At 41.2% G+C, this 14,951-nt stretch overlaps 1 protein-coding gene across 2 annotated transcripts; it reads left to right on the forward strand.

Moving 5' to 3' along the window:
• Nucleotides 1–38: 38 nt before the first annotated feature.
• Nucleotides 39–14,951, forward strand: cpxm1b (carboxypeptidase X (M14 family), member 1b). Of its 2 annotated transcripts, XM_087846942.1 has the most exons (15): nt 39–456; nt 1,583–1,738; nt 4,823–4,932; nt 5,030–5,169; nt 5,459–5,543; nt 6,381–6,540; nt 6,630–6,721; nt 7,333–7,456; nt 10,932–11,128; nt 11,231–11,410; nt 12,325–12,522; nt 12,609–12,705; nt 13,845–13,984; nt 14,070–14,172; nt 14,427–14,951. In XM_087846942.1, exons 1-15 carry the CDS (start codon nt 39–41, stop codon nt 14,729–14,731), a joined length of 2,505 nt encoding a protein of 834 aa, XP_087703068.1. In that variant the 3' UTR covers nt 14,732–14,951. The 2 variants fall into 2 exon arrangements, with proteins under 2 accessions (XP_087703068.1, XP_035767042.2); XM_035911149.2 differs by lacking the exon at nt 1,583–1,738 and having other exon boundaries at nt 81–456.

Genomic DNA, 14,951 nt, shown 5'->3' on the forward strand with positions numbered 1-14,951 from the left:
AAAAACACATCATACCTAAAGTTTATTTTTTAACTTCTATGTATATACAACAGGAAGTTGTTTGCATTGCTGTGGACTTGATGTTGCAGAGCAGCGGGTCACAGAGGTTGAATGAGAAGTTCGTGTTAGAGGGTTTTCTGCAGGGGAGAGTTGCTATGGCAGGATTTCTGCTCATCACTGTGCTTTTTTATCTGAACTGCGGTTCATTTGTTGTTGTTATAAGCAGACCTGCAGATGGCACAACCTCAAGGAGAGCCACTGTGGCTTTAAACACAGCTCTAACTTCAACTGAGAGCCTTTTTTCTGCAGGGAAACCCAATACCACTGAGGTTCCCACCGCAGGATTCACAACTAGGTATCCTAAGTCAATAAGCAAACCCACCACAGCTTCAGAAAGTCTGAGTGAAGCTGCTGGTAAAACAACTGAAAGAGAAGAAGAAGGTCCTCCAGAGTTGGGTGAGCGGACACAAACTGATATCTATTTCTGTTTTTTGATTTCTTTAATGTTGTTTAATCTCAAATTGATGACAAATTGTTAAATTCAAAGGGTTCTCCTTCATGGAAAAGCTTACATGAGAGCAAATGAACTCCACTGATTGTCCTTTTGTTTTACTGGTCATTACTTTTCCCTTAAGCAAAAAGCCTATGTGGTAAAGCAGTTTCAGTGTAAATGCATCATGGTGACAGTGAAAGAGAACAAAGCAGCCAAAATTTTAATTCAATGTAAATTCTGCTTTGAAAGTTAGATGCAACAAACTGTCTACCAACTCTAATCATGGTCGCATTAATCACTGATGAAGCGACAGACTTTCAACGACAACTTGAAGCCACAGTTTTGTAGATACTCGGAGTGTAAAAGGACTGTGTTAGTGTTTTCATATCTGCGGTCGGAGAGTCATTGTCCGAGGGCTGGGGGAGGATGTTCCACATTCTGCAGAGGGTGCAGTGAAACATTTTAGCCGTGTGTTTCCGCTGATGAAAACCAGATGGGCTGTGCAATGCCTGAGAGCAGAAAACAGAAGGCAACTCTTCTTATAATCAGTCACATGTAATGTTGGTAATGCAGGAATATTCCACTGCACAGCGAGCAGATGCATATCCAGAGCATCTACTGCAGGGGTTGTTAGTTTGTTTATTGAGCTCGTTATTTAATTCAAGAAGGACAGTGCATGTTTACTGTCTCACAGACTTGGGGCGCAGGGAGTAACATCTTGTTTGCTTTTTTTGCAAGAGTCATCTCACCCTCAAAAATTAAACTGTACATTATTATTATTGCATCAAAAAATGATGGACAGCACCAAGAAACAGCTGACCTTCTTTCCATAGTTAAACATTTTTGAATTTTTAAATTTGATTGTTTGTGCAGGGCTTTTTCCCGTTTCTGTGTTAAAATAAGCAGACCAATTCATTATTAATAGAAATATATGAGAGTCTCATCTAGCTCTCTGCAAGAGATTGACACATAGCTATTTTCCTTGAAAGCAAAGCTCCATTGTAAAGTATCCTGTCTAAAATATTGCATGTTGATGTGGTATGAGGAATGCATGTCCTGTTGTGCATGAAATTGTTTGCTTTTTTATAGCAAAGAGGTCCACCAGAGGCATTAAGGTAGCAAAGAAGCCCAAAACGGTCCTGAAGAAACCCAAAGTCATCGGCAAGAAGCCAAATGCTGCTGAAAGAGCAAAACCCCAGGTCAAAAAAAGAGTGAGCCAATCAGTGGCCACAGAAACAGCCCCACGTATGTATCGGGGGTTAGCCCCAAATGTATACAGTATGCCCATCAGACAGGTTTGGTTGCTTTTTCCTGCTTGAAAGAGGTCAAGCTGTCAGGTCACACTCACACCAGGCAGCCACAGACAAACCAAACTATTTCCTAAACTAGCTTAGATAAGAGCCATTTATGGGTTTAATATTGTGACAATCAAACTCAAGGCAGTGCTGAATGGAGGCATACTGTATATGTAAAAACCTGTACTTTAAATCAGCCTGATGTATAACTGCTGTGTGTTACACTCGTTCAGTGCAAGCTCAAACTAAAGCCTGGCAGCAGCTTCCATCCACCTGCAGCTACTTTTAAAAACACAGGTATTCATGATACGCAAAATTGATTCATTGAAGCCCTTAAAAAGAAGAAAGTGCAGACTCGGACTTTTGCTGAACTGCTCACAGATTTCACCTTTCTGCTTCTGCCAGTCTTCTTTATTTACATTGGGAACATGATAAGAGATGATGTATTGTACCATATACAATGAGTTTCCTCGTCCTTCACTTCAGTTTAAAGAGCTTTGTTATCTTCCTCTAGCTTCCTTTTACTCTTAGCGTCTCTTGATTTATGTCCCTCATGTATGATTGAGCCGAACTTAGTCCCTGTAGTTAACACACATCACAGAATAGAAGTGTTTTACTAGTGTGATTATGCACAGTCTGGTTTCTGCCGTGTGCATATTCCCTTGTGTATACAGTACATATCTCATATTTGTGTACTAGACTGGAAATCGTGCCAGCTGAGTAAGCGTGTGTGTGTATAGTGCATCTGTCTGCATAATCTGTGTGTACAGAGGGAATGATCGAAGGTTAGCTCAGTGGAGGCTGGCTAGAAATAAATGCTTAGTAGCTGTCATGTCATGTCAAATCAGAGCCGATGTTCGTTAAAATCCATGCAGGCCTATCAGACAGTGCTGGGGCGAGATTAGCAGTGAGTGATATGACAGAAAATGTTGCGTGTTGAGAATAAGTACGGGTCAAACTTATAATATTGCCTCTTCCTGGTTGATAGCGGAGGTGTTTTCGTGCCTTCATTCATCAGCAACATGATGCATACGTTAATATGAGTGTGACTTGACTTGAACTTTAGAACAACAGGAAGCAGCAAAGAGCGAGTCTGGGAAAAATGGGAAACCAGCACAGAGGTCAGATTCAGGGTCAGGAAAACATCTTCTATGGCTTCATTCATTTTAAATGAAAGATGAAATTTTTAGTGCTGGAGAACAATAAAAGAGGCACAATAACACTCTTCTACCTCTATAAAAATTCCTGGTGGGATTTATTTACACAGTTAATCAGCTCAGTTGTGGATTCCTTTAATGTAGTCAAAGCTGAGTGTAATCCGGCCATCGTTGTGAGTTTGCCAGCTGTCTTTGGCTCCGCTTCAGAAGTTTGAGAATAAATTTGTGGTTTGGCAGGATTCCCATGGTCAGCAACAACAAAGACACATTTTGACTCACAAGCAACTCGAAAGAGATCCTACAGGAGTGCAAGGCAAAAGGGGGAAAGGGTCTTTACAGGAAATGCCATCAACATTTAGCATTCATTTATGCTACTTCTATATTCTGGCCCAACGCTTTTTAGCAGCTAATAAAGCTTCCTAAGAGGAGGAGGTGTTTTGAACCGAGCTGAACCCAGCAGACAATGAGAGTCTGTCCGAGGACTCAAGGCTGCAGAGCCCGTGAACAGGTTTACAGAAACCTCAGTGCTTCAGCTTTCTCTGTTTTCTACCTGCTGCCTTTGGCTTAATTTGTAAACCCATCAGGGTTGAAGACACATGAACAAGTGAAAATCTTAAAAACATAAAATAATAATAGTTATGTTTCTGCTCAGCGTTCGTACAGAGGGGTTCAGATTTGCCCACTAAAAAGGTCAACAATAATGATGAGCATTTCCAAATTCATCATACAAGCGATTTTTGGATGGAAGCATCTGCTCTGATGGAAGTTTATTTTGTATTTTTTATTTTAATCTTATAATTCAGCCTGAAATATCGGACATCTGGTATTTGAATTCAGAATGAACTTTAAAACTGACTGAATGTTGGAATTCTGTCTTCAGCATTCTGATAGTTTTCTTGGAATCATTAAATCAATTCAATTCAGTTCAATTCAATTTTATTTATATAGCGCCAAATCACAACAAAAGTTGCCTCAAGGTGCTTCATAGATACAGAGAAAACCCAACAATCATATGACCCCCTATGAGCAAGCACTTTGGCGACAGTGGAAGGAAAAACTCCCTTTTAACAGGAAGAAACCTCCGGCAGAACCAGGCTCAGGGAGGGGCGGGGCCATCTGCTGCGACCGGTTGGGGCGAGAGAAGAAAAACAGGACAAAGACATGCTGTGGAAGAGAGACAGGGGTTAATAACAGATATGATTCAATGCAGAGAGGTCTATTAATACATAGTGAGTGAGAAAGGTGACTGGAAAGGAAAAACTCAATGCATCATGGGAATCCCCCGGCAGCCTACATCTATTGCAGCATAACTAAGGGAGGATTCAGGGTCACCTGGTCCAGCCCTAACTATATGCTTTAGCAAAAAGGAAAGTTTTAAGCCTAATCTTAAAAGTAGAGATAGTGTCTGTCTCCCGAATCCAAACTGGAAGCTGGTTCCAAATATGTACAAGGCACGGTTATATTTGTTTAAATGCAATGCATCCATGCGGCTGAATATTTTATACAATCACATATTGATGCAGGGTGTCAAAGCGCACCGAGCCACAAGTTCCTGGAAGTTTGATTTGAACATTTGCATTTTAAAATTGATTGATTGATTGAATCTTTATTTTGAACATGTTGAAAAAGTACAACAACATAGAATTAAAACGTGCTTCAGTGTAAATAAGAAAAGCCTTTTTTCCAACAGTGCGTTCTGTCTGATGGCACTAAATTATCAGAAACTGACAGTTCACAGATATTCTGTCTTTTAATAACATTCTAAAATAATCTGACTTCTACCTTTCGAACTCACACTTCTTCGAATTCACCCCTTCTCCTGTAATTTCATTCATAATTAAGTGAAATGACTGATAAAGCCCTGCTGGTTGTCTCAGAATGTCCTCCACTGGGTCTCGAGTCACTGAAGGTCAAAGACACACAGCTGAGGGCTTCGTCTTACAAGCGCCGAGGCCTGGGTCCCCACAGGGGTCGACTCAACATCCAGGTGACTGCACAGAATTGAAAAAAAGATCCACCGCTGCACTTCAGGCTATACTTGCAGAAGCATCATAAATACTGTGCATTCCATTTGTGTGTGGCAGTCTGGAATAGAGGATGGAGATATCTATGATGGGGCCTGGTGTGCTCAGTACAGAGATAAGAAGCAGTGGCTGGAGGTTGACGCTCGACGGCTGACTCGCTTTACTGGTGTCATCCTGCAGGGGCGCAACTCCATCTGGAGGTCAGTGCTGGTGGGTTAGAAATCAGTAAGCCTGCTGGGAAACTGGTTTCAGGGCAGAATGGAAGTATTGTTTCATTTTGAAGTCCAAGATAATGTTCCCAAAGTCTGCCTACTGTGAGATGTTACTCAATATTACTTAATTTAAGACACATAAAAGCAGGCTTTGCTCCGTCTTCAGGTTGTGCTCTTTTTCTGAAACCTGGTAATGTCTTGATTAAGTTAAAAAGTGTGTGTCATATCACATGTGCCATATTTACAACCCAGATGTGTGTTTTCTGTTCACAAACAGCTGGGACATTGTGTATACCTACAAGGTGCAGTTCAGCAATGACACACTGGTCTGGAAGCCATGTATGAACGGGACTGAAGAGGCTGTGAGTGAACATCCGAGCTCTGATCTTCCCTCTACTCTGTGTATACATTTCACTTTCTAAGCTGGTTATAAAAGGAGTCACGAGGCCGTTCTTTGTCTCGGGTTTATCTGTTAAAGGTAACAGGTTAGCCTTTTGCATGTTTATGAAAGAATACAGCCCAAAATAATATAAGCAAACTGATGTATCACTTGACTTTTAGGGATTTTTTTTTTTGGGTGGGGGGGTGTTTTTCTTGTATTTGTGGAATAATTTTGCGTTATTCTTACTCCCACCACAGCAGCTTGAACCCACTTCATGGAGAAAAAAAAGGAAAAGCCATTAGAGTTTAATTTACCCGCAAGCTGTTACCATCATTCCAACAAAGTCCTGTAAAGGAAAGTTTGGTCCATAGTGTTGACGCAGCACATTTAAAGATTATATGCTATTTCATTTTTACAGTATGAGGGCAAAGTTTGTGACGTTCAGTTATTGAAAACTCAAAAATTGGTTTAACTGTGCAGATTTGTTGGGGTTTGTTCTTTCCCCTGCTCTGTCTGGCATGTGTGACTCAGCCACAGCTGGCACGATGTGCCAGATGTGCTTTGTCCAACCTTTTTCTTTCTTTTTTTTTTTTTCCACAGGGCTTTTGAATTCAGGTGGTGAAAATCAGAGGAGATCAAAATATGACAAGCGTGCACTAACTGACGTTAAAATTCATGGTTTACAGTGATAGAGCAATGTGCTCTTCCTCGGTTATGAAAATAGTTATTACAGTACAATTTTTTATTTTTATTACTAAAAAAAATCGTAAGAAATTGTATTATAGGTCGTTAACCTAAATGTGTCCTTGTGTCGCAGATATTTGAAGGAAACCAAGATGCAGAGACACCCGTCCTCGCCCTCTTCAACACTTCCACAGTGGCACGCTATATTCGGATCAATCCACAGTCCTGGTACCAGAATGGGACGAAGGGGGACATCTGCCTGAGAGCTGAGGTGTTGGGCTGTGCACTCCCAGGTATAAGAGGCCACTAGCTGGAAATAGCTTTTTACATTCATATAGATATAAGTATTTAATTAAAGTGACACACGTTTCCCATTTTACAGATCCAAACAGTATCTATCCATGGCAGACAGAGCCCACAGAGTCCAAAGACAAGCTGGACTTCAGACACCACAACTATAAGGAGATGAGAAAGGTGTTTGTTTTATATCCTGAACATTTTAATGTGTGTGTGGTCTGCTTGGTCTGACCAAAAGCAAATATACAGAGGTTTCATTCTGTTGAATGAACTGTGCTGCCACTACGAGCTGTCTGAATCTGACGGTCAGAAAACAAACAACCAAAGCAAACACAGGTCCACCTTCCCCAAACATAGCTAGAGGTCTGACATGGCTGATTTATGGGATGTAGACGTATGAAATGTTTATACTCCACTTCAGTGACAAGAAGTTTCTCTGTGCCATCTAACTTACTTTGTATGTGTATTTTATGCGTTCTTTGGCAGTTTTTTAACTTCAATTTCCTAAAAGAAGTGTTGGATAAATACTTCAGATGGTTCAAAGACACTCAGACTAAATGAGGAACCTTCAGATAATTAATTTCTAATAATCCATTTGTAAAATAATTTACCCCACATTTTTATACATATCATTTGTTTCCCACTGAGATGGGCTGAAATGATGCACTTGAATTTTGTCTGGGCATCATCTAAGCTTAACACACTTCCAATGAGGCTACAAAACAGTTGCCCTTTGAAATACTGTGTCAGTGAAACACGTTTTTTTTGTTTTTTGTTTGTTTTAACAGCTGATGAAGTCAGTACAAGAGGAGTGCCCTGACATCACGCGCATCTACAGCATCGGGAAGAGCTATATGGGGCTGAAGCTCTATGTCATGGAGATCTCCGACAATCCAGGAAAACACGAGCTGGGTGAGACTTGCAGAGAAATGTGAAATCTGCAGGAGAGGGAAGCTTAACTCTAGGAAGAAAAGCTCATCAGTGAAATCATTAGTTTATTGAACACAAATCAAAGCTGAATCCAGTCTTACTAGTTAGAAGGTTTCTGGTTTGATCCCTGACTCCTCTAGTCAGTTTGTGCAATGCAAAAAGGCAGAGGACCCCAAATTCCCTGAGGATGGCAGTGGTGCTCTGTGCGTGTTCATGACGTCCCACCTCCTCCTCACTGGTGTTTTTTAATAGCTGTTGTTTACTTCTCAGAAGCTGAACTTCTTATTTCCAATTAAAAACATGGCATAAAGCTGCAATCACTTACTTATTGAGAGCTTGGAACACTGTGAAGAGTCAGGGCTTTGGCTCTTTACTGGTTTAAATCTTATCTTAAACTCAGGATTTTCTCAGCTATCACTAGAAAATACTCCTGCGGATCAGCTGTTATGACATCTGGAGTTCCACAGGGGTTAATCATGGAGCCTGTTCTTTTTTCTCTTTGTACATGCTCCATCTAGGTCAAAGTATTCCTCAACATAATTTGCCTTTTCAGTGATGTGTAGAATATTTACAGTTTTATTTACCGTTTAATCTGGGCAGGCACTGTTTCATAAGAAAGCTCCAATCTGAAGCTTCAACTAAACCTTGAATCTTCCACATGGTGCTGTGCTGCATGCCGCTTCTCCCCTAATGAGACAGTAAACTAAGAGGTCAGCGGGTCAGTATGCTGGTTCTGACCGTGTCTTTCAGCCCTTCTTCAGATACAGTGCACTACTGTGTGAGACATAAACAGTCCAGAGTTCTCCCTCGTTTGCTTTAAGGTGTACAAATGTTTTCTTTGGCCTCATCAACTCAGCCCGCGTGGCAGCAGAGTGGTAGGTAGGGTATTTCCCGCCAAAAAAATCACTTCAGGTTGTTATGTTGAAGTCAGTGGGGGGAGGGGTGTCTGTTTGGGTTTAAATCTGTGCTCTTGTTTGGTTAACCACATCTTCTTCATTGTTCTTTTCTCTGATTTATTTTACGGTGCTGTTGATGATGGTTGTGTCATCAGTGTTTTGTTGAAGCTATGTTGAAAGGTCATATTTATAGAATATTCAATTCAATTCAATTCAATTTTATTTATATAGCGCCAAATCACAACAAATGTCGCCTCAAGGCGCTTCATAGATACAGAGAAAAGCCCAACAATCATATGACCCCCTATGAGCAAGCACTTTGGCGACAGTGGGAAGGAAAAACTCCCTTTTAACAGGAAGAAACCTCCGGCAGAACCAGGCTCAGGGAGGGGCGGCCATCTGCTGCGACCGGTTGGGGTGAGAGAAGGAAGACAGGATAAAGACATGCTGTGGAAGAGAGACAGAGATTAATAACAGATACGATTCAATACAGAGAGGTCTGTTAATACATAGTGAGTGAGAAAGGTGACTGGAAAGGAAAAACTCAATGCATCATGGGAATCCCCCGGCAGCCTACATCTATTGCAGCATAACTAAGGGAGGATTCAGGGTCACCTGGTCCAGCCCTAACTATATGCTTTAGCAAAAAGGAAAGTTTTAAGCCTAATCTTAAAAGTAGAGATAGTGTCTGTCTCCCGAATCCAAACTGGAAGCTGGTTCCACAGAAGAGGGGCCTGAAAACTGAAGGCTCTCCCTCCCATTCTACTTTTAAATACTCTAGGAACAACAAGTAGGCCTGCAGAGCGAGAGCGAAGTGCTCTAATAGGGTGATATGGTACTACAAGGTCATTAAGATAAGATGGGGCCTGATTATTTAAGACCTTGTATGTGAGGAGCAGGATTTTGAATTCAATTCTGGATTTAACAGGAAGCCAATGAAGGGAAGCCAAAACAGGAGAAATATGCTCTCTCTTTCTAGTCCCTGTCAGTACTCTTGCTGCAGCATTTTGGATTAACTGAAGGCTTTTCAGTGAGTTTTTTGGACATCCTGATAATAATGAATTGCAGTAGTCCAGCCTGGAAGTAATAAATGCATGAACTAGTTTTTCAGCGTCACTCTGAGACAGGATATTTCTAATTTTAGAGATGTTGCGCAAATGGAAGAACGCAGTCTTACATATTTGTTTAATATGTGCGTTGAAGGACATATCCTGGTCAAAAATGACTCCAAGGTTCCTCACAGTGTTACTGGAGGCCAAGGTAATGCCATCCAGAGTAAGAATCTGGTTAGATACCAAATTTCTAAGCTTTTCAGCGCCGAGTACAATGACCTCAGTTTTATCTGAGTTGAGAAGCAGAAAGTTAGTGGCCATCCAAGTCTTTATGTCTTTAAGACACTCCTGCAGTTTAACTAATTGGTGTGTGTTATCTGGCTTCATGGACAGATAGAGCTGGGTGTCATCTGCATAGCAGTGAAAATGTATGCTATGTCTTCTAATGATGCTGCCTAGGGGAAGCATGTATAATGTAAACAGAATTGGTCCTAGCACTGAACCCTGTGGAACTCCATAATTAACCTCAGTGTGTGAAGAGGACTCTCCATTTACATGCACAAATTGGAGTCTATTAGATAGATATGATACAAACCACTGCAGTGCAATACCTGTAATACCTACAGCATGTTCTAATCGCTCTAATAGAATATTATGGTCAACAGTATCGAATGCTGCACTAAGGTCAAGAAGGACAAGCACAGAGATGAGTCCACTGTCAGAGGCCATAAGAAGATCATATGACCTTTAAACATAGTGTGAGCAGGAAATTGAATGCAAATCTGCCCCATACTCATCTTATACTTGGTCCCCTGGTATAATCCCAGAACACCACACTGGGAGGGGTGATGATATCTCCCCCCCTGACCTGTCATCCTGGCTCCCCCTTGCCATAGCATTTGTACTGTACCTCATCAATCTCTAGCTGTGAGAGCAGCATGAGGGGTCTAGCCTAGTACCCTTGCTGAATACAGATGCCCCAGGTGAGAGTCTAACTTGAAAGTCCCACTTCAGAGGCGTGTAGTCTTACCAATACGCTATCCAGCTGCTATTATACATATATATATCTCTATAGGTTGGATGGATGGATGGGCTTTAAATCTGTGCTTTAAAGTGTTTTAAATAGCCTCAGAGCCATTTTCATATTTAAAATATATTTGCTTACGGGCACAGCTCGCTGTTTGAAAACTTTCTGAGTGTTATGTGCCGTATTTGTTGTTAGCAGTGAAGTGAGCTCAGAGTCCTCCTCATGAGCATTTCTGAGAATAACATGTGACATTTCAGAGATACCTGCCATTGAATGTGCAGTATGTGGCCCACTGATCTGTGCAACTCTGCGTGTAAAACATCAAACTGCACGTGTATTAAAAGCTGTTGCATACGATATCCACTGCACATAAAGGATTTTGATGAGATTTGTGTTTAAATCTTTAAAGGCATTAACCAAATGACAAGTAAAAGTCTGGTATGAGCCAGCCTTCCCATCTCTGTGTTTGGCGCCCCCTGCAGGAGAACCAGAGTTCAGATATGTTGCAGGGATGCATGGAAACGAGGTGCTGGGACGAGAGCTCCTGCTAAATCTCATGCAGTACATCTGCCACGAGTATAAACGGGGAGACCAGCGCATAGTGCACCTGGTCAAAGAGACCCGCATCCACCTTCTGCCCTCCATGAACCCCGATGGATATGAGATGGCTTTTAAAAAGGTGCAGGAAACTCCCCTGTCAGCTCTGAATGTCAGCACTAGACATGAGAGTAATAAATTACCAGAACTAAAAGGAGTTAATCCTGTTTTCTTTGACGTCCAGGGCTCAGAGCTGGCAGGCTGGTCGCTGGGACGTTACAGCTATGAAGGCATCGATATGAACCACAACTTTGCTGACCTCAACTCAGTGATGTGGACCGCCATCGAGCTGGAGACAGACTGGTCCAAACTCATCAACCACTATTTCCCCATCCCTGAACAGTACACCACCGAAGAAGCTTTTGTGAGACACACGAGTGACAAACACACATCTCACACACACGAAAAACATCTCCATCACCTGTTTTCCTGCCTCTCAATTTCATATTTATATTTTATTGTAGAATGATTTAAAACTTTGAGACTTTAATGGTGTTTTAATCCTAATGGTTTAAACACGAGGGTGACAGGGTATAGTATTTTCACATCGATTCAGTCCTGAGAAAAGGCATCAGTAAAAACAACCTGTACACGTGGACCAGGGTCACGTGGAGGCTTTCAGAAGCAGGGATAGTTCAAAGCAAACATGTCTAAATTTAACATTTTATTTTTAACTTTAAAATTCTCTGACTGTCTGGGTGATAAATAAAGATTTTCAGTATGAATTAATTAATGAAAAAACCATTAAACAAATAAAAACATTAAAAACAATTAATTAAAAAAAATTAAACTGGAAAATAGAAAGAAAAAGGGATTTTTTAAAAATAAAAACAGATATTTTAAACTTAGTTTTTAGTCCTTTTAATAAGCTTTCAGTTTTTCTTCCTGTAATTTTGTAGGTTTCACTCTTAGATTGTGATGAGTCATACCTAAATGTTTCTTTTGGCTAATTTGTGCCTCCTTGTCTCCTCTTACCTTCTGCCTGCGATCCCAAAGTTAATCTCAATACAACACACTGAAGGATGTCTTAATTCAAATGCATCTAGTGGGTAGAGGAAGAAAGGAGCTGCAGGAGGGTTATAATTGATGCTTCTTTGTTTCTTGTGGAACAAACAACAGCTAGAGCTTGTAAAACACCTAAAAAGGTGGACAGATATCCACAGCATCATGTTTTCTGGGGATACCATCCACTATTTACTGGCATTAAAATGTCACCTAAAACAGAGTCGAGTTTACCCTGATTGCACGTTTTAACAAACTCGCCACCTTTAACATCAGGTGGCGTCAGAGACCCGAGCTGTCATCAGCTGGATGCAGAACATCCCGTTTGTTCTGGGTGCCAACCTCCACGGTGGCGAGCTGGTGGTCACCTACCCATACGACATGACACGGGACTGGGCGCCTCGTGAGCACACGCCCACCGCTGATGAGAGCTTCTTCCGCTGGTTGGCGGTAGTGTATGCCAGCACCAATCAGGTGACTGCTCCTTCCACGCTCTTAAACTACAAAACACATTAAAGAAAGTGAGTGAACAGTGTACTTTTACACGTAATACAAAACAGGTGATGTCCAACCATGACCGCCGGCCGTGCCACAACAAGGACTTCCTGAGATACAACAACATCATCAATGGAGCCGACTGGCACAATGTACCTGGAAGTAAGAACGAGTGTTTTTAAAGTCAGATTTAAAGCTTAAATCTCTGTTCTGTTTCTTAAATTAACATTTAATTATTATTCTGTCTATCTCCTTTATCAGCTTACAAGACAAAATTAATACCATCAGAATCTGCAGACAGATGTGACCTTAGCTCTAACTTTTTCACTACCTAAAATTACTTACGCATTACTAGGTTACAGTCTGCTTAAATTTAATAATAGTATAATCATTTCTTTGTTACCTGTAGAAAAACTGACTTGTTACCCTGTTAATCTGGTGTGCCTACCTTTAACTCCAGGCTTCGAGGGCTGGTGTCCTGCAGGTTTTAGATGTGTCCTTGATCCAACACAGCTGATTTAAATGGCTAAACAACCTCCGCAACATGTCTTGTTGAGGTAATGAATCAAATGAAGTAATCATTTGATTCAGGTGATTTGATTCATTTGATTTAGGGTGTGTTGACCCAGGGTGGTGTCTAAAACCTGCAGGACACTGGCCCTCGAGGCCTGGAGTTCGGGACCCCAATTTTCAGTATATGTAGGTAAATATAACTGCACTGAAATTTCATTTAGTTACAGAGGAATTAAGGCCTTTGTCGTGGGCTGTATTACAAAGTGTTGCTGTCGAAATATTAAAAGTGTTTTTCAGCTTGCTAACAAACCTGGTTGCTCTGAAACTGATGGTATACATATGCACACCTATTTAAAAGTAAATAAGATGCTTTGGGTGAAATAGGGGAGACTAAATGGATAAAGACGATATTATACAACCTCTGTACCCTTAATGACAGGTTTTGACACCTATGTATTAGTAAAGACGTAGTTTGACAAACATTAGAATAGGTCACAGTTTTTTCCGAGGGTATCCCTAGTAAGATTCACAGGCGCAGATCACCCTCACTAGCTTCATTTTGTTCTGAAAGTAGGGCTGAAATATGACCGAAACCTCTCGGGTCAGAACAGATAAACTAGGGTTTCCCCTAGCAAGTGACCAAAGGAGAAAGAGTTTAATAACACGATGTGTTTGATTTAGCTGAACATGACTGTCTTTAAAAACATAAACTCAACACCAGAAAAACCTCAGCACAAAACTTGGATTGAATAAATAAAGTTTGTCATATTTTTCTTTTTTACTTTCAGGTATGAATGACTTCAGCTATCTGCACACCAACTGCTTCGAGGTGACTGTGGAGTTGTCCTGTGATAAATTTCCTCACGCCAGCGAACTTCCCATCGAGTGGGAAAACAACAGGGAGTCTCTGCTGACTTACATGGAGCAGGTATATTACTTATAGGTTTATTTTATGAACAGCTTGATTATCTTTTTTTTTTTTTTTTTTAAAGGCTGTGATTATTTTATTTTAGGTGCATCGTGGTATTAAGGGTGTGGTTCGCGACAAGGATACGGGGGCTGGAATATCAGACGCCGTTATCAAAGTCGATGACATTAATCATCACATTAGATCAGGTACATTTTTATTTCACGTCAGATATTGAATCAGTTTTGGTGGTAAGAATAACAGAAGCAACTAAACATCAATAGCCTGTCAACAGATTCTGGACATTTTTAATTATTTCTTTATCATGATGTTAAGTGGAAATCTGATAACGTGATATAAAATGTTGGCCCTTTTTGCATGTTTTATAATAAAGGGAAAAAAAACAAGGTTTTCTGCACTGATACTTTTCCTCATGCCACCTTCTGTTATTTCCTTTCTGCAGTGGCCGATGGCGATTACTGGCGGTTGCTGAACCCCGGCGAGTATCGGGTGACGGCCACCGCAGAGGGCTACTTCCCCTCCTCCCGCACCTGCCAGGTCATGTATGACCACTACCCCACAACCTGTGATTTCCGCCTCACTAAGATGCCCAAAGAGAGGCTGAAGGAGCTTTTGATGAAGGGAGGGAAACTTCCCAAAGACCTGCAGCTCAGGCTGCGGCAGCTACGCATGCGGAAGCTGCGTGTCACCACCAAGGCGATCAACCAGAGACGCGCTGCTGCCGCAAAACGGGCAAAGAGGGTGTGATAATGATTGTGATCAAAGCGAGAACAAAGCAGGACTTGGTTCAAAGACCCACCTTCGCAGGATTCACACGTTAGAAATGTTTTTATCTTCTGCTGTGGAGCAGCAGAGCAACTTAGGAAAAAGTCTGCAGCGAAAGCCACATTAATTATTCTGTATGTGATGTCATATTGTTTTCTTTGAGCTCAAGAGAATGAACACATTTTATAAGAGAAGTCAATAA

The sequence above is a fragment of the Neolamprologus brichardi genome, chromosome 2 (genome assembly GCF_056152115.1).
Source record: "Neolamprologus brichardi isolate AB-2024 chromosome 2, ASM5615211v1, whole genome shotgun sequence".
Classification (NCBI taxonomy): domain Eukaryota; kingdom Metazoa; phylum Chordata; class Actinopteri; order Cichliformes; family Cichlidae; genus Neolamprologus; species Neolamprologus brichardi.